This window comes from Excalfactoria chinensis, chromosome 15 (genome assembly GCF_039878825.1).
Source record: "Excalfactoria chinensis isolate bCotChi1 chromosome 15, bCotChi1.hap2, whole genome shotgun sequence".
Taxonomy (NCBI): domain Eukaryota; kingdom Metazoa; phylum Chordata; class Aves; order Galliformes; family Phasianidae; genus Excalfactoria; species Excalfactoria chinensis.
This window is the reverse complement of record NC_092839.1, coordinates 112,810-133,182: the sequence shown is the minus strand read 5'-3', so window position 1 is coordinate 133,182 and position 20,373 is coordinate 112,810. Positions and strand designations below refer to the sequence as shown.

General features: G+C 48.1%; 2 protein-coding genes across 4 annotated transcripts in view; both read left to right on the top strand.

Moving 5' to 3' along the window:
* The first annotated feature begins 3,635 nt into the window (after nucleotides 1-3,635).
* SRSF6 (serine and arginine rich splicing factor 6) lies at nucleotides 3,636-8,215 on the top strand. 2 transcript variants are annotated; one of them, XM_072350243.1, is made up of 6 exons: nucleotides 3,636-3,907; nucleotides 4,183-4,340; nucleotides 5,594-5,721; nucleotides 5,956-6,164; nucleotides 6,494-6,583; nucleotides 6,705-8,215. In XM_072350243.1, exons 1-6 carry the CDS (start codon nucleotides 3,801-3,803, stop codon nucleotides 7,060-7,062), a joined length of 1,050 nt encoding a protein of 349 aa, XP_072206344.1. In that variant the 5' UTR covers nucleotides 3,636-3,800; the 3' UTR covers nucleotides 7,063-8,215. The 2 variants fall into 2 exon arrangements, with proteins under 2 accessions (XP_072206344.1, XP_072206343.1); XM_072350242.1 differs by having other exon boundaries at nucleotides 3,662-3,907; nucleotides 4,183-4,331.
* Nucleotides 8,216-12,752: 4,537 nt separating this feature from the next.
* The window catches only part of L3MBTL1 (L3MBTL histone methyl-lysine binding protein 1), a 42,429-nt gene continuing 34,808 nt past the window's right edge, over nucleotides 12,753-20,373 (top strand). For both annotated transcript variants that reach the window (XM_072350362.1, XM_072350363.1), the window contains exon 1: nucleotides 12,753-13,063. The gene's annotated coding sequence lies outside the window, so the exon portion shown is untranslated. The remainder of the gene's footprint in view (nucleotides 13,064-20,373) is intronic.

The window sequence follows — 20,373 nt, the reverse complement described above, 5'->3', positions numbered from 1 at the left end:
AGGGTGCACTCAATCCCCTCATCTAGGTTATCAATAAAGATATTAAACAAGATGGAGGACACCACTTGTAACAGGCTACCAGCTGGACTTAACTCCATTAACCACTCTAGCCCTCTAGCCAGTTCCTTACCCAAAGAAGTATATACCTGTCCAAGGCCATGGGCAGCCAGTTTCCCCAGGAGAATACTGTGAGAGACTATGTCAAAGGCTTTGTTGAAATCTAGGTAGACTGCATCAACAGCCTTTCCCTCGTCTACCAGTCTGGTCACCCAGCTGTAGAAGGAGTGAGGTTGATTGAGCACAACCTGCCTTTCATGAGCCCATGCTGGCTGGACCTGATCCCCTGGATGCCACACACATGCCGTGTGATCTCACCCAAGATGATTTGTTCCATAACTTTCCCTGGTACCAAGGTCAGGCTGACAGGCCTGTAGTTCCCCAGATCCTCCTTATGGCCCTCCCTGTAGATTGGAGTCACATCAGCAAGCCTGCAATCCTCCAGGAACTCTCCAAATATCCAGGAATGCTGATAGATGGTGGAGATGACATTACTGTGACATTTCCCAGGGCGAGGCAGGATGTCCGTCTGGAGAGAGAATTTTTGCTGGAATCTCTGACCATATAGGAGATGCAAACAGTGCACATCACACTAGCCAGTGCTGCTGGGGAGAAGAACAAACACACCTATTGCCCAAAGACATCTATCTCTGCTCATATGTGTAAAGTACAAGCTGTAGAAGGATACCTCCAGACCTACATTGGGTGCCTCTGTTTAGATGATGGGTACATGGGGAGATGAGACCCTTTTGCAGAAAAGAAAGCAAGAGACTGCAAGCTACAAAAGCCACTTGGCTGCCATCCTTAACTGGGCACTGATGATGCTCAAGGAGTGCCCACAAAACGGGTAAGGACACCAAAATACACAACAGAAAAAGCGTTAAAAAATCACATTCTGGCCACCAACACACAGAAATAGTTACTGTCAACTCAGCAGATTTGCATGTACCACAGAAACATGGAATCTGAGCATGGCCTGAGCTGGAAAGGACCTTAAAGATCATGGAGTTCCATTCCCCTGCCATGGGCTGGCTGCCCCCCAACCAGATAGGGCTGCCCAGAGCCTCATCCAGCCTGGCCTTGGGCACCTCCAGGGATGGGGCAGCCTGTGCCAGGTGCTCACCCCCCTCTGAGTGGATGTGTATATATGTGTAAGGAGGTCCAGTTTTGGTCCAAAGCCCAGGCAGCCACTCACAAGGCAGTGAATGAGAGTCTGAATGAGAGCAAGATAGCACTGAAGGATCTGCTAAGCCACAGCAGATGGATGAGCTGCTTGAACAACAGCCCCTGGGAGCCATTAACATCTCTTGCACCTCTGCTCAGTTCAAAACATTTTTTAGTTTGTGCCATGACGGGATGATGACAGCTTTTGCAGCTCTTTTATTTTAACATTTTAACAGTGAATCCATTTTAACTGTGAATCTACTTTAAGTATGAATACATTTTAACTGTGAATACAAACTTACCCTTCGTTATCAGTGACTATGACATTCACCTAAAGAAGCTAGACAAAATATGAGCAAAACAAAAAGGCCCATCCTGGCAGCCTGCACGTTCTGCCTCTTGAGCAGCACCCTGAGCTCAGAACCAGGTTCTCTGTCAGAGACGTGACAGAGAATCGTTGATCTAAAACGAAAGTGTAACGGAAACACTGTCAGACACCTGACAGCAGTGTCCTGAGATGTCAGTCTTGCAACAAATAGCTGACGCATGATAAAGGCGGGATATGCATATTTTATACTGTTTTCACAAGACACACGTGTATGTGTGCACTTACTGCTGGCAAGACTGGAGAAAGGTCATCAATTTCATGCTGAGGACTCCTTTTACAACAGACTATAAGAAATAATCACTAGCCAAATACTTATACAAATTACATGTGATCCTTTTTATTGGGCTAACAAAAAAAAAGACCATTAAAAGGTTACCAGAGCTCTGCTTTCTATCTCACAGACTATGATTAATTACAGACTTAAAGTCTTTGTAACAAGAGAGCCTTTCACCTTTAGCAAGAAAAAAGATGAATTTTAATTTCTTCTTATGACGCTTCTCCCATCTTCCACTGTGGAAGCTGTATGTAAAGACTAATACTTATATTTCCCCGTTTCTCTGTTCTCTCTTTGTCTTAAGTCCAAGAAAAAGCATCAGAGGTTTGAACAAGAGAGTTGCAATTTACAGTTCTGTGGAGCCAATTGATTTGGTGGGTCAGGCCAGTCAACTAACACATTTAAGCCATTTATTCTGGGCTCCCAGAGGTCAGGAAGGCCTTTGAAGAAAGATACGTAGTTGTAAGGGGAATAAAAATAGGAAAAAGCAGATGTAAGTAATGGAAACGGCCCAGGACCACTGATCCAAGAAGTATGAAGAAGACAACTGCATCTTATCTGCATTTCCTGTGAGCAACATCTCCTAGCAGGCCTGGGCTGTGTAAGAGGTGAACTTCATCTCTCGTCACTGCAAAACCTGTTTTACAGCCACTTCGTGCCTCAGGTTTACCAACAGACCATAAGTGAAGGCTAAGATTATGCCTCTAATCACAGCCAAGACTGGTCAGATGGGTCCTGAAATCTGCCTAGGCAGACTTTTTGTTGTACTCCTCCTTGGTATCAGCTTGACTGTAGCTCAGCCATCAAGCCCCGAAGTGGGAGAATATCAGAGGAAAAAGAAGCAAAGTGAGAATCAGGCAAGTAATTATGGGGGACAACCAGTGGAATCAAGGATTTCAAAATGGCAGGAAGGTAAACCAGAGGCAGACACTGGGCATAGCACCCAGTGAGACGGCACCATGAAGACCCTTCACACCTCAAGTACAGGAACGGAATAACAGAACAAGGCTGCAAGATCCAGGCATGACTCCAAGCTCAAGGGATCACTGTCCATTGCTTACAGCAAATCTCTCTCTGCGGTCATCTGACAAGGGCTTTGAGATGTCCTCCCAAAGCATATAGTGGGAGCCTTAGGAGGCCTCTAAGGTGCATCACCCTGTGCCAGTATATCAGTATTGCATATAGAATATGGAACTTCATGTGGTCCCATCCTGTGCTATTTGCATTTAGTGCGCAGGGATGAGCAGTTCCCCAGAGAAATGGGCACTGTTGCATTGAAGATAACTGCGCAGTTCCTCTGTCACTGCACCGCTCCCTCCCCTCATCAGCAAGACATGTCTCCTCTTGAAAAGCACGAGTGGAAAACGACAGTCACGGGGTGGGAACGGAGCAGCACCAGATCGGCGGATCCGCCGCCCCGTTGCGCGCACGTAGGCCCCGTTCCCACACTGTCAGCGCGGCCACGGCGCACGTCACGGAGCCACACCATCGCGAAACGCCACCGCGCATGAGCGGAACGGCGCTCCCACTCAAGGCCCGCCGGCGCCAAGCGCATGCGCACAGGCTTTCCTCATGGCGCGAGTGCAGACACGCGCGGGGGAACGCGCATGCGCGCCGACAAGCCGCCCCAGCTCGCCTCTCTCCCTCTCCCCGTCCCGCTCGGGCCAGCGCGGTGACGTCACGGCCCCGGCCCCACCCCCTGCCTACGTTCTCCGTAACGTCCGCTTTGGCCCCGCCCCCCGCTATAAAAGCGGCCGCGGGCAGCAGGCGCCATTGTGCTGCGGAGCAGGCCGCGGCGGTGCGGTTCGTCGGTGTTGTACCGCGCGCTCCTCGCTCGCCTCTTTCTCTCTCTTTTCTCTTTTCTTTTTCTTCTCCTTTCCCTCCCTCTCCCCTTTCCCTCCTCCTCCGGCCGCGGACATGCCGCGCGTCTACATCGGCCGCCTGAGCTACCACGTCCGGGAGAAGGACATCCAGCGCTTCTTCAGCGGCTATGGCCGCCTGCTCGAGGTGGACCTAAAAAATGGGTGAGCGCCGTCCGCGTGCTGGGAGCGGCCTGCGGGCGCCCGAACGCGTCCTTCCCCGTCACCCCACCCCCGTACCCGGCCCTGCGGGGCCGCCCCTCCCCCACAGTGGCGGCCGGGCCCGCGCCTCCCGCCGCTGCCGCGTGGCGCCCTCCTCAAAATGGCGGCGGCGCGGGGGGAGCGGGGGCGCTGCCGCGGGGCGGCCCTCATTGTCCCGGCCCCGGGAGCTGCCGGCGGGGCGGGGCCGGAGCTGACGGAGCGGGTTCCTTTTCACCCAGTTACGGCTTCGTGGAGTTTGAGGACTCCCGCGACGCCGACGATGCCGTTTACGAGCTGAACGGCAAGGATCTGTGCGGGGAGCGCGTGATTGTGGAGCACGCCCGCGGCCCCCGCCGCGACAGAGACGGGTACAGCTACAGCAGCCGCAGTGAGTACGGTCCGTTCTGCGGGACGCTGCCGGGGCGGGGCGGGCGGGGCCGCGGTGGGTGTCGGTGTGTGCAGGAGGGGGTACCTGGCGTGCCGCTGGGAGCGCTGCCGGCGGTTTGTCGCGGTGCCGGCGCTGCGCTCAGGTACCCCCTGAGATATGTGAGCGCTAATATTCGGAGCGATTTTGGCTGCAAAATTGGGGTCTTCTTGTAGAAAGAGTTTCTTGTAGCTTAAGAATAACGTGCTCTGCTCATAGAAAGGCTCCTCGTTCGTAGGAGCGCTTAGATAAGAGCGGTGTTCCATCGCTAATGTTAATGAATAGATATCGTTGCGTAATTGGGGTAGAAGCAGTCAGTGGTGACGGGTGGGGGAGGATTTCAAGCCGGAATCTGGTGTGTTCGTGGGGTGTGCTGTAAACTTTTCTATGCTCAGCTGACTCGTGTAGTTTGTTGAGGAGCTGAGCTATACGTACGTTAACGTGCCCAGTACTGTAACTGATGTACTGCCGTTCGCTCTTCAGTAATCTCTAAAATGGTGGTGTTTGGGGGGGGTGGGAATCTGTCTGTTTAAAAGAATCGAATGTATGTTGTTTAAAATTGTTGCATGTTCAATTTCAAACTTTTTAACAAGTCCTTGATGTTTCAATTTAAAAGTGACCAGTGGGGCTGAGGCTGTGTCCACTGAGGCTAAGATGACTGCCTTTCCTGATTGGCCATGGCTTTTCCATACATTGTGTGACCCTTGCCCTATGACCCTTTGGCTGACCTTACCGGAAGCCATGACGACAGCAGCCTTTTGCCATTAGACGCAGGGTGATGGTGAGGATTCCAAGGGTTAGACAAAACTGGTTAAACTGAACTAGGTGACTGTTACCTTGCGTGTTTTGTGGCCAAACCACCACCAAAAACCTCATACTGTGATGTAAGTACTTAGTGTAACTAGTAAACGTTTTTGTAAAATGTAGAAATGCATGTAATCAGTTAAGTTTTATATTTTACAATGTTCTGTAAAATAAAACTTAGCAAGGTGAATCTAATAAGGAGCAGTCACTCTCTAACAGATCTTAGGAAGACAGACTTACAGGATTTCAGTCTGTTTGATTTGCCATTAATATATATCATGGCAAAATTGCAAGTTTATTGGAGGTGTAGAGAAATAAAGTCCTACTCCAGTAAATATAACTGTTTTAACTAATTTTTTCAGAACGTTTTGATTTTCTTGGTGTTAGGAGACAACCTAACTTTCTTTCTTTGTACAATAAAGGTGGGGGTGGTGGCGGATATAGCAGTCGGAGACAATCTGGAAGAGATAAATATGGACCGCCTGTTCGTACAGAGCACAGACTGATTGTTGAAAACCTTTCCAGTCGCTGTAGTTGGCAGGATTTGAAAGTACGTATTAGTGTTCTGTCGTTAAATGTGTCGTGCTCAGTAATGGGCAGTAGCTTCCTTTCTGTGTAAATGTTTGTTTGGATTTCGGTGGAAATAATTGAGAAGCGTTTGCACATGAGTGTTGGCACACAATTAATACTTCTTCATTTGCTCAGACTCGTCTTAAGCTTATGTAATTGCAGAGTGCAAACTTATTAAATAGTTGTGTAATTTTTTTCCACCAACTCCTAAAAGGATTTTATGAGGCAAGCTGGTGAGGTGACCTATGCAGATGCTCACAAAGAACGTACAAACGAAGGAGTAATTGAGTTCCGATCGTACTCAGACATGAAGCGTGCCCTGGATAAGCTGGATGGCACAGAGATAAATGGAAGGAAGATCAGGCTGGTTGAAGACAAGCCACGGTCAAGCCATAGACGATCTTACTCTTGCAGCCGGTCAAGGTAACTTATGGGATATGTCAGTCTCTGTATCAAGACAAGTTAAATTAAGGGTATATATGAGCAGCCTGACCGACTGAGTTTACCTTTGGTTGGTGTTTTAGGAATGGGGTGATTACTGAGAATGTGCCGTGTTATATAAAACAACAGTAGCGTATGAGAGTTTTTACATGATTAGATTAATTGATAGCGTGTTGAGTTGAGGTGGATTGGTGATACATCTCGATGATGTTGCTTTAATGAGAAGTTCTTTAACAGTTTCTCTGTGATGAACAGAAGGGCAGGGCACACCAAACAAACAGTAAGGACCTGTTGTGTTTGAATGTGTCTAGGTCACGATCTAGAAGGCGATCTAGAAGCAGAAGTCGTAGAAGTAGGAGCAGCCGCAGCAGGTCCCGTAGTGTCTCTAAAAGTCGTTCCAGGTAAGTGATCTATTGCTTTCTCCTAGTACAAGAGGGTTGCTGCTTATTAATTGCTAACAACTGAAAATGGCTATGAGTACGTTTCAGTTCATGCAGAATAAACTGTCTTTCTTTTTGGAAGATCTAAATCCAGGTCACGAAGCAAAGACCGCTCACGTTCCAGATCTAAAAGCCGGAAGTCTAGATCAAAGAGCAAATCAAAACCCAAGTCTGACAGGGGTTCGCGCTCTCACAGCAGATCTAAGGAGAAGTCAGAGAAGTCTCGGTCCAGGTCCAGGTCTCGATCTCCCAAAGAGAATGGTAAAGGAGATACTAAGTCTAAATCCAGGTCAAGGAGTAGGTCTCGTTCCAATTCTCCACAGCAGCAGCCATCTGCCAAGGCTCGTTCAGAGTCACCACCCAAAAGAGCTGCATCGAGGTCCCGTTCCAGATCTCGTTCAAAGTCTCGCTCACGATCAAGATCTAGTTCAAGAGATTAAGACTAGAACTCTCCTCTTACCTTGCACACTATTATGGAACGTTTTTCCTACTTGTCAGGCCATTAGTGTCATGTTAGTTCTTCAGAAGTTGTTTTTTTCTCTTGCAGGAGTGAATGGCCTAAGAACTAATTAATGAGGCGTAAAGCTTTAATTTGTATCCTAAATTTGAAAATACAAGATCAGATGGTGTGGTACAAAGCAGGAAAAGCCCTCCCCTGCCCCCTTTTTGGTTTTTTATTATTATTTTTTTTTTTTAGACATTCAGCTAGAACTTTGATTTTATAGCATTTCTGCTGGAGTAACTTAACTGCTCTAAAGTGCAAAGTGGTTTTTATATTAAAAATTGAATATAACAGGCTTAAATCTGGACTTTCTTTCCTCCCTCCCCCCCCCCAAGGTTTTAGAACTATGAGTATCATTGGCTTAGTAGGTTTACAGCTTGCTACCAAAGGCAAGATTGTCTTGCTGGGCAGATCAGAATTCTCTAGTTTATTTGTGGAAACCTGCTGCAAAGCTGTAAGCAAGAAACTAAACTAGAAAGGCTAGACCAGCAATAAACTCAAGTTGGAACATTTGTGTTGCATCTTAACTTGCCAAAAAAACATTCCTCCCTGATACTGTGACTGTATTAAAGGTAATAAAGGTACTCTGTAACCTGTGTCATGCAGTATTGCTACAAATCATACTTTTGAGACTTAAAAGAATGAAAGCTTTGTGATGTTTTTTTTTGCTTGACTATCAAGTGGCAGTTCTCAGACACTAAAGTGTCTCTTGGATGTAGTTGAAGCCCACTAGTATGTTGTATGATTTGTCAGCCTTGAAATACCTATTGGATATGAAAACTAGCTAAAACAAAACTGTCTTTGCTCCCTTTAGACTCATTTATGTTAACATTCTACTTTAGAACTAAGATCGTATTGTGTTTGAACCTGAACTTTACCGGAAGCGTAATCTCTTCAAGCTAGAGTTCTAGTCTTAATGAAGGCTTTGCTAAACCACAGTTGCCAATTCACTTAAACTGTGAAATAGAACTCATCCTAAAATCTCCCCTTTATAGCTAAATTGATTTTTGTAACATGCAACATTAGAACTGCCTTGTACTCTTTATACAATGTGTAGTTTGACTTGTATAAAATTAAATTGGTGAATCAAACTCTTGTGTTTTATTGGCTTGCAATGGACTTATTTTTCTGCCTCCTCATGCTGAGGAAATCGCCATTTATCTTGCTTAACGCTTCTCCTTGATTAACTACTATTCTTTATTAAGCACAGAAGTTGGGAGCCTTCAAAATCGAACTTGACCAGTAAGCACATATCCTGGTGAAACCTGAACTGATTTCATTTTATGTTTTGTGGTGGCAGAAGATTTATTACTGTTGTCCATGTTGTGTCCATCCCAAGTATGGATGAGCTGCTCATAATAATTTCTCTTCAATTATGGGTATTTACTGGAGACTTCAGCAGAAGCTGGATGGTTTTATGATGCTTGACTGGAAAGATTCCCTTGAAATTACACAAAAGCACTGCATTTCCTTGTTTGTGGGGAAGGGGGATGTGTGTATATTTTTAGTCTTCAAGATGTGGTCAGATTTCCTGAAGAGAGCTACTGCCCTTGGGTTGGACTCTGGGGGGGTAGTGGGACTCGGTAAAATAACATGCTCATCAAAACCATATTTGTGAGCTAAGAAAAGATATAATAAGACATAATGCAACATAAATTTGTTCTTAAAATTGGATGGTAAACACGCATCATTAGATGGGTCAGAATGATTTAAGATGTTTTGTCTTCAAGCAAATTTTGAAGGAGGAATTGGTGTGCCCTGGTGGCGCAGCGGTAGAATTCCTGTTTGCAACACCAGAGGGCCCGGGTTCAAATCCCCCCTGTGGAGCAGGGGGTAGAAGTGCCGCTCTGCTACACAGAGGGCTCGAATCCTGGGAGTTGGACTTGATGATCTCTAAGGTCCCTTCCAACTCGCACAATACTATGATACTATGAAATCAGCGTTGCTCCCTATAAGATGTGAGAATCACGGTGAATGCCTTTGGAGTCTCTTCCTGGGCTTTCCTTGTTTGCTTTTGTTTGTTTTTAAGTCACCTCTCCTTAAATGTTGCTGTTTTGGTGCAAATCGGAATCACCAAGGTTCAAAAAGACCCCCAAGGTTATCCAGTCAACCATCTGCCTGCCACCACAGCACCTGTTCGTGTGTTAAGTGCTTCCCTTAAAGCGAGATGGTGAAAGCACCTCAGTCTGATGTGTCTGGAACTGTTGACAAACAGTAGGAGATCTTGTGCTTGTGGGTGAGTCAGAATGCTCTTTAGCTTTGGAAGGGGATTGGAACCTTGTAGAGAAGCTGCTGTACACTCAGTAGTCAGGAATGGCCTTAATCCTGCATCAGGTCAGGACTAGCTGAGATTTTTGGATCTGCACAACAGCAAATAAAATTCACTGCTCAAGTAGGAGATGTGGCAGCATCTGCAACTATTCCCTCAGAGAGGAGTGACTATGGCTTGTATACCTCAGTGGGATTACCTGGTAATACACCATCGCTCAGGGCTTCTTGCAGACTTGTAATTTGTATTTGCCTTAACTTGATCTGCATTGCCTGCCAGTGTCAGTATGCCACTGGAGGATTCCTTTTCCCCAGCTCAGAAAGGTCCTTCCTGTTGTGCTCTGGCTCTGTGCTTTAATGGAGAAGAGGATAAAACAGTAATACGCCTGGTCTGATAAGGGAGGAAGTTGCAGAATATGGTTATTCCTGAACTAGGTTGGTGACTGACTCCAGTCCTGAGGCCTGAAATGAGGTAGTGATGGAGGCTGGAGCATATGTTGAGCATCTGTTAAGTAGTTTGATACCCCAAAACCAGCAAGCGGGGCAGATGTAGAGATGGTACCCCAGCAGTGCCAAGGCCTGAGAACAACCTACCTTGGCCTTCGTGACCACAGCACCTGGTTTTCAGAAGCTGCCAGCTTTACTACTGAAGTCCATGCAAGTTTTTCTGCTGCTGTTTGCCACCGTGAAAAAACGTCTTGCTCCCAACATGCTTTAATAGGCAGACATGTAGGCTTGTTTCATGGCAGGTGTTCAAAACTCACTTTGTAAATAAGAGCAGGAAATGAACTAAGAACAAGCTTGCTGGGTTTGTTGCTTCATATCTGGTACGAATTGGATTATTTCCAATTCTCAAATCTAATTTATTTGGCACTGTAATGAGAGCAGTGATTCATGTACCCTTCAGTCAAAGGGCGAACACTGGGGGTGTGTTCAGATACCAAAAGTCAAACTGTGTGAGCTCAGGAGCCTGAAAATGAAAACAAACAAGCCAAGAACAAAACCAGCTGAGCATGGAGAACTTTGCAAGCGACGTACTTCAAATATTACGGCGGCACAGTTAGCAGATCTTTGCTGTATTTCTTGTTTGTGTTTTCAATGCTGATTTAATATTTAGATGAATGCATTACTTTAAAAGGTGAGGATTAAAACTAAGATGAAAACTTTTTTTGTGCAGTGGCAGATATGAACAGTTCACAAACGTCACTGTCTGGTTTTGGGATCACAAGACTGTGGGCATTGTGATGGACCCGTTTTCCCCATGTTTAGTTAGGTGGAAGGAATCAAGTAGCTTAACTCTCCAAGCTCCTTCATGCTGCTTTGCTAGAGGTGGGTGCTGGGGGGAACTTTGTTTCATCTTATGTGGTTTTGTGGGGTTTGGGCTCAACCTGATACAAACCTGCAGTCAGCTGCTCTGAAATGGCTCCAGCCCTTTCAGTGCCATCTTTTGGTAATGATCTGAGATGGTTGGCTGGATAGAGGTGAGGGACCATCACAGCAATTGGTACAATGCACACTGCTGCTTTAGAGTGCATTTCACAATGGTTCGTAGCTCTGGGTGGGATTTGGGGTGATTCTCTACCTCTGGGGCTGCGTCATCATCTTACAGGAAGCCACTTCTATGGGACAGTTACTTGGATTGAGGGATCTCAAATACACGTTTATAAACTCAGCAAAGATGCTCCATTTTTAAAAGCCAAGTTCTTAACTTTTCCTCCAATGTTTTGACTTAACGGGAGCAGACAGTTCAGCCACCTCAGTGCAAAGTACTGAGGATTATGGAGGGGAGAGCTCTGCATGGGAAGCTGCAGTTGGAAGCGACTGGAAGATGCGGCTTGTGCTCATGGATGGAGCCGTGGGTGGAATTTGGCAAATACTCTCCTGGTCTGTGCATCTGGAACAGGATAATATTGTGTGTTTGGATAGTAAATATTGCTGTTCAGTAGGTGTGAAGTAGCTCGTGTCTCATCTGCTTGGTGTAATGACGTACAGTTGCACCTGATTGATCTGCTAGCAGGAAGAACGTTGCTTCTAGAAACAGGTAAAATGCAAAGCCTTTCCCATACATGGCACTTGTGCTTCTCATCCGCCACCAGCATTGCTGCTCAGCATCAACGTGAGATGAAAATAATGCAGCAGAGTCCTTCGGGATCGTAATGGCACGGTGACGTGGCAGTTAGCCTGAGGAACAGCAGGGGTTTGCACGTGGATGGTGCAAGGCTGCTTGGGATGGCAGCTCTTGTTCTGAGCTGTCCGGTAGGGCCGTGCCACTCAGCACAGGGTTAAGCGTTGTGAGGAGCTGGGAGAAGAAATGTGTGAGAAGAGCTGTTTAAGAGTGAAAATAAGCATTAAAAAAGAACTAAGTTGAAAGTGTTACAACAGAGGCTGCAGAGATGGCAGGTGAGGCACACCGATGTAGTACAGCTGCCAGGGCCTTCACTGCACAGCTGAGCACCTTCCTGCTTTTTTCCCCTCCAAAAGCAGCTGTTCTGCAGGCATCCAGCATTCTTGAATCCATAACTTTGTTTTCTCTTTAATTGGCAAACATAGCCAAGAAGAGAGGAGCTACAGTGTGTGCCTTCGGTGGGGGGAGGGTGAATTCTGACTGCTTTTCCAGTGACGGATCTCACTCTGCTCTTCATTTGAATCTGTTTGAACTTCCTGCTGCAGTGTAAGTGCATTATGGGATGACTTGTTCCCTGCTGTAGTACCGAGGGTTTATTTAATAACGAAAGGAAAGAAGGCAGTAGCAGCAGAGGAAATACCTGTCAGTGATTTCCTGCTTGCTTTATCAGGCTTCTGCATCTTTTTTGACACGCTGAAAGTTTTGGAGGGCGCAGCTGCAGGCACCTTAAGTGGGGGGACTCCACAGGGAGCAGCTTGCTCCTCTGCTGCCACTGCCTGCCTGATTCAGATGGGGCTTAAGAAGCCGTTTGTGCCATCCTGCAGGTCTCCTATCTACACTATATGAAAGGTAGGTACTTTACCATCCGTGATGGGTTTTTATTGCTCTCCTTGCCCAACGTAACTCAATTTCAAGCTTCATTTTTAAGACGGGGAGTGAAAATGCCGTCTGAGCCATCTCAGATTGCCCCGACACAAGGCAAGGCTGTGGAAGCCCGGAGCTCGGCACCGCAGTTAGCGCTGTGGGGACCGATTACTTCGTGAACGCTCGCTTCCGCTTAGGATGGGGGGAACGGGAGGACGGGGGAAGCGGCGACGGATTCACCGCTGCAGCCGCAGCTCGCCGAGGTCCCGAGCGCAGCAGAGCTGCCGCTGACAGCCGGGCCGCGCCCGGAGCCCTCCCGGGCGGCTTCTCCGCCCCGCGGCCGTGCGGGCTGTCCGGGCGTCGCCGTCGGGCCGCTCCCCGAAACCGCGCGACCGGACCGAGAACCGACGGCACGGCGCTGAGAAATGCGCGGGTTGCCATGGCGACGGCGCTCATTAAGTGCATACATTCCCAACCTGCCCAATTACCGCCCCCTCCCCCCCGCACACTCTCACTCACGCACACGCCCGGCCCTCCCGGCGCGGGGGCTCCGCAGCTCCGGGCCGCTCGAGCGCCGCGGAACTCGGCCCAACCCGCATCTGCGCAACGCGCTCCCGGCAGCGCGAGCACCGCCCCGATCGGGCCGCGGGGCGCCCCGTGCGGGGTCGGCGGCGCCGTGCGGGTAAGCAGCGGCGTGCGGGGCGGCTGAGGGCACCGCCGAGCCCGGGCCTGCGGCGGCGCTTCCCCGCCCCGGCACTCGGGCCGGGCGCCGCGGCCCGCCTGGGTTTCGTCTCGATTTTTATTGGGTTTTTTTCCTTCCTTCCCGAAGGGCGGCGGGCGGCGCGCCGTGCCGAGGGGCGGCGGGCCGGGAGGAGGGCGCGGGTCGGGGCCCGGCGGGCAGCGCCTTCCCGCGGCGCTCCGCTCCGCGCCGCCCCCTGCAGACGGGGCGGCCCCGGCGCACCCCGCGGGGAGGGGAAACTCCGCCATTTTCGCGCTGCGAAAAAAAAGCCGTGCTGCGGGGACAGCGGGGGGCGGGCGAGCGGCCCGCAGCGGAAAGCCTTCGCCCCGGCCCCGCTGAGCAGCGTGCGGGGAAGGTTTGTCCCGCATCGCCGCTCGGCCGTGCCGTGGCAGCGCTACGCGGCGTTTTGTCTTGGCACGAGCCGCTGTTCTAAACAATGGGGGGCGTATCTTACGGGGGAAAAATAGGAGGTGCGGATACGGATCTGTCCGGGAGGAGGGGAGGATGCCGCGGGCCGCGCTCCCTCCCGCTGCGCTGCGCGGGGCTCCGGCGGGGCAAGAGGCGGGGAGGAGCGGCGGAGAGGCGCGTGGGGTCGCCGTGCCGGCCGTTCCGTTCGGACATCCCGGCAGCGCGTTGGTGTCAGCTGGAAACGGCCGCAAGAGTACAAAAAAAAAACCCGTTTCGTTTTGTTTTGTTTTTTGTCAGAGGGCTGAAACTTCCCTTCTCGTTCCTTGATCAGAACGGGAAGGAAGGCGTGCATTTTTTGCCACTCGCAGGACCGCGTTCCGCCAGCCTATCAGAACGCATTAGGTTATTTGCTGTCGCTCGAGCTTGCCGTAATTTTAAGTTTCATTCTGAATGCTGCTGCGATTTGAACCATAGCACAGATAAGCTGCTTTTCACCTTGAAGATGCATATGGGCTCATTTAGATGTGCACTCGAATCCATCAGAAATGTTCCATATCCAACTGCTGGCACCAGCTTCCCTTTTGCTTCCACTCGTGCCTTGATTTCGTCTTGCCGATCATAAAATCTTGGGATCGTTTTCCCCCTCAGCCATCTTCCTTCTGAAGAACAAATGATGTCCCCACCATCAGCATCCACACTTTTAAGGAACCAGCCCTGATTCAGTCCCTCGGACTTAATGAAAGTCAGGTTGTTGATGATGATTTGCACGACGTTATCCATGTTTAGAGCTCTTTTGCACTTAGTTTCGTTGATGTTTGGTGATAAGCATCAGCTGTGAGTTGTTGGCAGTGCTGTTGTTGTCTTCTATTTTACAGGCCTCTCTTTCACCAGCCATCGCTGGGCACCATCAGCAGCTGCACCCAATACACGGCTCTAAGTGTCATTTCTACTGCTTCATACAAACAGAGAGGTGTAGTTGAGTCTCAGTGGCACCAAAGCAGCCATTTCTTCAGTGATGTGATATTCGTTGTCAATACTTCTAAGAAAAATGGCAGATGGAGCCATTTCTGTAGCATCAGAACTTTCTGTTGCCAAGGAGGGAGACTTGAAGTGCACAGCTTTAATCTCCACATTTCTTTCTATAGATTTTCCCCTTTCTTCAGTTTACCAAAGTGCTCCGGGACCACCCATCCCTCAGTGGGTCTGATGTTCCATGTGATCAGATCCGCTATACATTGATAGCAGTCAGTGTGAGCTGTAACTCAACAACCAGCACCGAGGTAACACTTCTTCTCAGTTCCACTCTTTTCTCTCAGCAAAACGTTCCTTGGTAGGTATCAGGTTTGAATTGTAGCCTCTGATAACAGATGCGATTTCCTTGCAAAGGAGGCGTAGTGCCCTATTAATTGTCCTGACACAAAGCTGCTCAGCTGTCCGTTTTGCTGGGAGCACTACTCTTTCATCCACAGTGTTTCTCTCCTGGCTTGTTCCCTGTTGACAGAGCAGTAGGTAGATTATTATTATATTTTATTAGCATTGTTATATTAGCATTATATTATATTATATTAGCATATATTAGCATAGTTATATTAGTTATATATATATAAATATATAAACTATATAATATATATGTATATATAATATAGTTATATTAGCATATATTAGCATAGTTATATTAGCATTGGTACAGCTGCCCAACAGCCAGGTGATCTAGGATAGTTTGTATTTAATTAGTTTGAAGATAAAAGATGGTATTTCATAATGTTTGGGAACCATATTTCAGTTCTCTTTGGATGCATCTCCCTGCTTGTAAGTGGTAGAGAACAGCAGGCTGAGATGTTGTGAGCGGTGCTCAGAATTGGCTGGCAAGGTCTCAGTGACAGTGATGCTCCTGGAGATGACCGGTGGAAGAGAAGTTCCAAGTGTTTCTGCTTTGTTAGCTGTGTCTGCACCGTGCCACTAGCTCCTTTCCTCTAAAGCTGCTTCCCAGACAAATGGTTCCCAAATGGACTAGTGCAGAACTGAAAGATGTTTGACTTTCTCAGAAGCCACAAAGCCGATAAACACATGATACTGTTTTAGATGGAGCTAATTTCAGTCAATTATGTGATGAAAAGATACAATTTTTGACTGCTCTGTGCTTTGTGAAGTGCTGGTTGTTGGGGCTATACCGTGTCTCTGAGCTGAGAGTTGCTTTTCTCTGTGCTCTGTGATGGCCTGTTCCACAGAGTGTAACACTCCTCTTTGCAAAGAGATCATCCTTTGGCTTTGCTGTGGGTTTGCAAGAGTTAAAGTGTAAGGTCGCTGCAGAGTTGGAGCTTCTTCTATGTAGCAACAATAGAAACAACAGCTTTCTGAGTCCTGGTGCTGCTGGTCCAGGACAGCGATGTCCAAAGCCTAACATTTTTTGTTTGATGAGCTAGAAACTTCAGAAGGAGCAGAAGCAGAGAATACGATCTGCCTTACTTACGTGTGCTTTGTGGCCATTTTCCTTTGTATGTGTGTGTGCTGTGGTCAGCTGTCCGCAGTAGATTCAGCTCATTTTCCGTGTTGACAGCTTTGAGGGTGAGGCAATCCAGGGATCTGGTTCTCTATGTAGATTCCCAGACACGAAGGTTTTACTACTAGAGACCATCATTATGAAGACATCTATCTTGCTGTCAAAACTGGTTGAAATAGACTGGCAGGGTCTGTTTGCAGACAGATGGCTGTATGCATTGAGCACATGATTGCAAAAACTGCTGTGCTGGAGGAAAGCAGGCCAAGAAAGAGAGCATTTCTGGATGAAAATTTTCTTGAGGGTTTGTTACAAATTCTTCTTTCCAGCTTGCCTATTGTGGTGGCCTCTGTGGAGAACACAAATCAGCCATTCATGCGTGGCTGGAGTGTCCTAGAATGTCATTTTTCCTTTCTGGGCTTTTTGTTAGACTCTGAGCAGGAGCAGGAGGTCCTTTTCTGTCCCTCAACAGAAGGTAAGAGAGAGGAATGAGTGTGCAGTTTTCAGAGGGGGGTACGCAATACAGGTGAGGCACACCTGGTGAGGTGAGGCCCGTTGTATCATTTGATTTTACTGGAGGCTGGTGCATGACAGGGGATGTGATATATCCACTCAATGCCATGCTGTTTGGTCCAGGCATTTATGAGGTTGTTTTGGAAAGCAGTCCTGCTGTCTGGTTCAGTTCTTTATTGGGTGCTGTGTTGCCAGAAGACTCACTTTTAAAGGCCCACAATAGTTTTTCAGGCATTGGCATTAGGGCATGGAAAGATTTCCCACTATGCAGTGGTTGCTTCCACCATTGTGAGCGCACGATACTTGCCTTGGTGGGTTTGTGGCAGCGTGTCAGCCTCCATTCTTAATTAGACTTCCCCACTGGCCACATGGGACTACTAAAGTTTGAAGAGTGACTGAATCGTGTTGATGACTCCTTGGCTCTCCAGTCAGCTAATAGATGGGCATGGGGGAGTGTTGATTGGTGCGATATTGTTGCCAGTGGATTGCTGTGGCAGCAGTCATTACCTGCTGTTTGTCAGCCATAAGCCACCGCAGAGCAGAAAGGTAATTCGAGAGACTGGGCAAAGTAGACAAATGTTTAATATCCATGTCCATGGCAACTATACCAAAAGTCCACTGTTAGCCTTTCTGGTCCTTGAAGTATGCCAAAGATGCATGGAGCCTCTGGGCCAGTCACAGTGGAGTGCTTTTACCACTCCTTCCCAGTTAGGCTCACTTTGGCATCCAGTACAGTTAGCTGTATCCTGGGCTGCACCAACAGAGGGGTGCAGGGATTGTCCTCCTCTGCTCTGCCTTCATGAGGCCCCATATGGAGTACTGTGTCCAGGCCTGGGTACCCCAGCAAGGAAGGATGTGGAGGTGGAATTACTGCAGTTATTTCAGAGGAAGGCCATGAAGACGGTCAGAGGGCTGGAGCACCTCTCCTGTGAAGACAGGCTGAGGGAGTTGGGCTGATTTAACTTGTAGAAGAGAAGGCTCCAAGGGAGATGGCATCATGGCCTTCCAGTGCTAGAAGGGAACTTACGAGCAGGAGGGGGACCAAATTTTTTGTGGTCTGATGGTGACAGGACTGGTTTTAAATTAAAAGAGGGGAGATTTAGATTAGATGTCTGGGGAAATATTTTACTCAGAGGGTGATGAGGTGCTGGAACATGTTGCCCTGGGAGGCTGTGGATGCCCCATCTCTGGAGGCATTCAAGGCCAGGGTGGGTGGGATCCTGGGCAGCCTGGTCTGGTGGCTGGCAATCCTGCCTGTGGCAGGGGGTTGGAATGAGGTGATTGTTAAGGCCCCTCCAGCCCAAGACATTCTGTGGTTCTAACTGGAGTATCTGTTGTTTAAATACATGTAATAATGTAATAAGTGTAAACCAGAAGTCCATTAAGATCTGAAGTACGATTAGCCCTTCTATTCTGTCTGGGGAGCTGCCCAAAAGAAACTGGAACAGTTATTTACCACTTTTGGCTGTTGTGTTATTCTTACAACTCACACACCTGTCCTGCTAGCTTCAAAGTAGATTTTTTTCTTCCCACTTCCTAATGTTTTCCTCATGGTCATGCAGATAAAACTACAGAAGGGCACTTGACATGTACCCACTGTATCCTCTCTCACATGAGCAGAGGAACTTCCTCCTAGTAGCTGAAACAGCAGACCATACAGGTAGGAAGGAGGATATGCTCTCTTTGAGTTGCTGGACCCCTCAGGCAGTTTCCTTGCAGCCAAGAAGCAGGCCCATCGTGAAGGGAGAGGTTTTCTTTGTGTTGCCAGAGCTGGATGAGCACTATGTGCACTGTTGGTTCTTCTCCGTCTTTCCAGCGTGCTGGCATATGACGACTGATCGTGTGCTCCATACAAATTTCTGTCTCATTGGCTGCATGCATGGGCTCCATCTGGATCTTTGATTACTTGCTTGTTATCCAGGTGACCATAAATCTCTTCCAGCACAGCTACTGTGGTGGTTCCACTCAAATAGGTGACATACATCATCTTCTGTGAAGGAATTTGGTGCCCAATAGGAGTCCCCTCCAGAGTCTGAGGGCTGGTGGGCCTTTTCCAATCCCCTTGCCAGTGTCCTATTAGAGAGGGATTCCAGCTGCATGGTTTCCCTGCATGGCTAATAGTCCTGTTATCCTCACATTGGAGTAACCAGGAGACAATGTTTTTGCCTGGGTGATGGTTGAAATGCTTTCATGTATCTCACATCTCACTCAGGAATAGAGACTGTGTAGTTTCTGACTCATTTGAGTTCTGTCTCTTCCTCCTCCTATTCTTGTGATGGCCCCACTGCATGGGAGCCTGCCTCTTCCAATTCTTCCTCTTGGTACCTGCTAGGAGAAGCTGCTTTTTCCCCTACTAAGTGAGCTGGCTTCTGCTTTAGTTGTTTTCTCCTAATACAGCAGTGACTGATACTGTGGAGGTCAGGCTCTCTGGTTCAGCTGCCGTCCCTGTAGTGGAAGTTGTGTTAGCCACAGTGTCTGTCAGCAGAGGTGGATTAGCTGCAGGGCTTGAATTAGCTGCAGTGTTTGTGGTGGATGTTGGATTAATGTTGAGTGTGGCTCAGTAGGCATAGGTCAAACCCTAGAACATTTGTCCTGGTTTCATCTGGGACAGAGTTAACTTCCTTCAGGGTGTCTGATATGGGGCTGTTTTGGGTTTAGGAGAAAAGAACAGTATTGATAACACAGAGCAGCACTGAGCAGTGCTGTACAGAGCCAAGGAAGTTTCAGCTGCTCATACTGTCCCGCCAGGAAGGAGCTGGGGAACACAAAGGAAGCTGAAAAGGGACAGAAACAGGACAGCTCACCCGAACTTGCCTAAGGGATGATCCATAGCAAACAGTATCATGCTGGAAATTGGGGTGTTGGTCATGAGGGGATACTGCTGCCTGGGGACTGCCTTGGCAAGGCCCAGCAGGTGGTGAGCAATATGATGTATGTAAATACATGCAAAAGCTGCTCTATTTTATGATGTGGGCACAAAACATCAGAGACAGACGTTGGTGGGATGGCAGTAGAAGTTGAACTGTCCCCTCAATATCCTGTGCTGTTTTGTTGCGATCTGGCAGACCGCAGCAGAGGGGCAATCTGATAGCATAGTGTGGGAGTGAAGGGTGTGGAACCGATCTCCTCCTTGTGGAAAAGAAGTGTAGCCATTGACATTCATCAGCATTTGCTGAATGTTTATGAACACCAAAGAGTGGTTGCTGGCACAGTGAAGCAGTGGGTGGTGAGTTTCAGCAGTGGAAACAGTGGCAGTGGGGCACCTCTGCTGGTGCAGGTTATTAGGAGCACAGCATGCAGACTCTTGTTCATTGCTGGCAAAAATGCATAGTTAAGGGTGGTGACTATGCTGAAAAGAAATGTTTTGTAGCTGAGGATGTGTTCTGTCAAATAGTGCTATTTGTACCTGTTGTAGTTTCCTTGGAAATAAATAGGAGGCATTGCTTTTGGAGCACTCTCTGTATACATGTATTATTATTGTCATTACTATTATTTCTCTCTTCCTTTTCTATTTTAGTAAATAGTTTTTATCTCAGCCTACAAGTTCTACTTTTTTTTTTTTTTTTTTTCTTTCTGATTTCCACCCTCCCCCCCCCCTCTGGCTGTATGTTGCTGAGCTTGCTGCTGGGTTAAACCACAGCAGTGTTGCAGTGATTTGTGTGATGCAGACATTTTAACAGTTTTTCAATACTTTGCACTTGTTCAGATATGAAGTTCCAAAGCTCTGGTTGTGTCCACTGCCCAAAATGCCTGCCCATATGATCTCACACACCCTACCACTTGTAACTAGCCTGCTTCAGGGCAGGTCTCTCCATGAACAGGTTGCCCAAGGAGT

Excerpts from the sequence above, each read along its gene's own strand:
- SRSF6 (XM_072350243.1), top strand. The coding sequence starts at position 3,801 with ATGCCGCGCGTCTACATCGGCCGCCTGAGCTACCACGTCCGGGAGAAG. Across the intron at positions 4,341-5,593 it reads CAGCAGCCGCAGTGAGTACG|GTGGGGGTGGTGGCGGATAT; the intron begins GTCCGTTCTGCG and ends TGTACAATAAAG. Across the intron at positions 6,584-6,704 it reads GTCTCTAAAAGTCGTTCCAG|ATCTAAATCCAGGTCACGAA; the intron begins GTAAGTGATCTA and ends TCTTTTTGGAAG.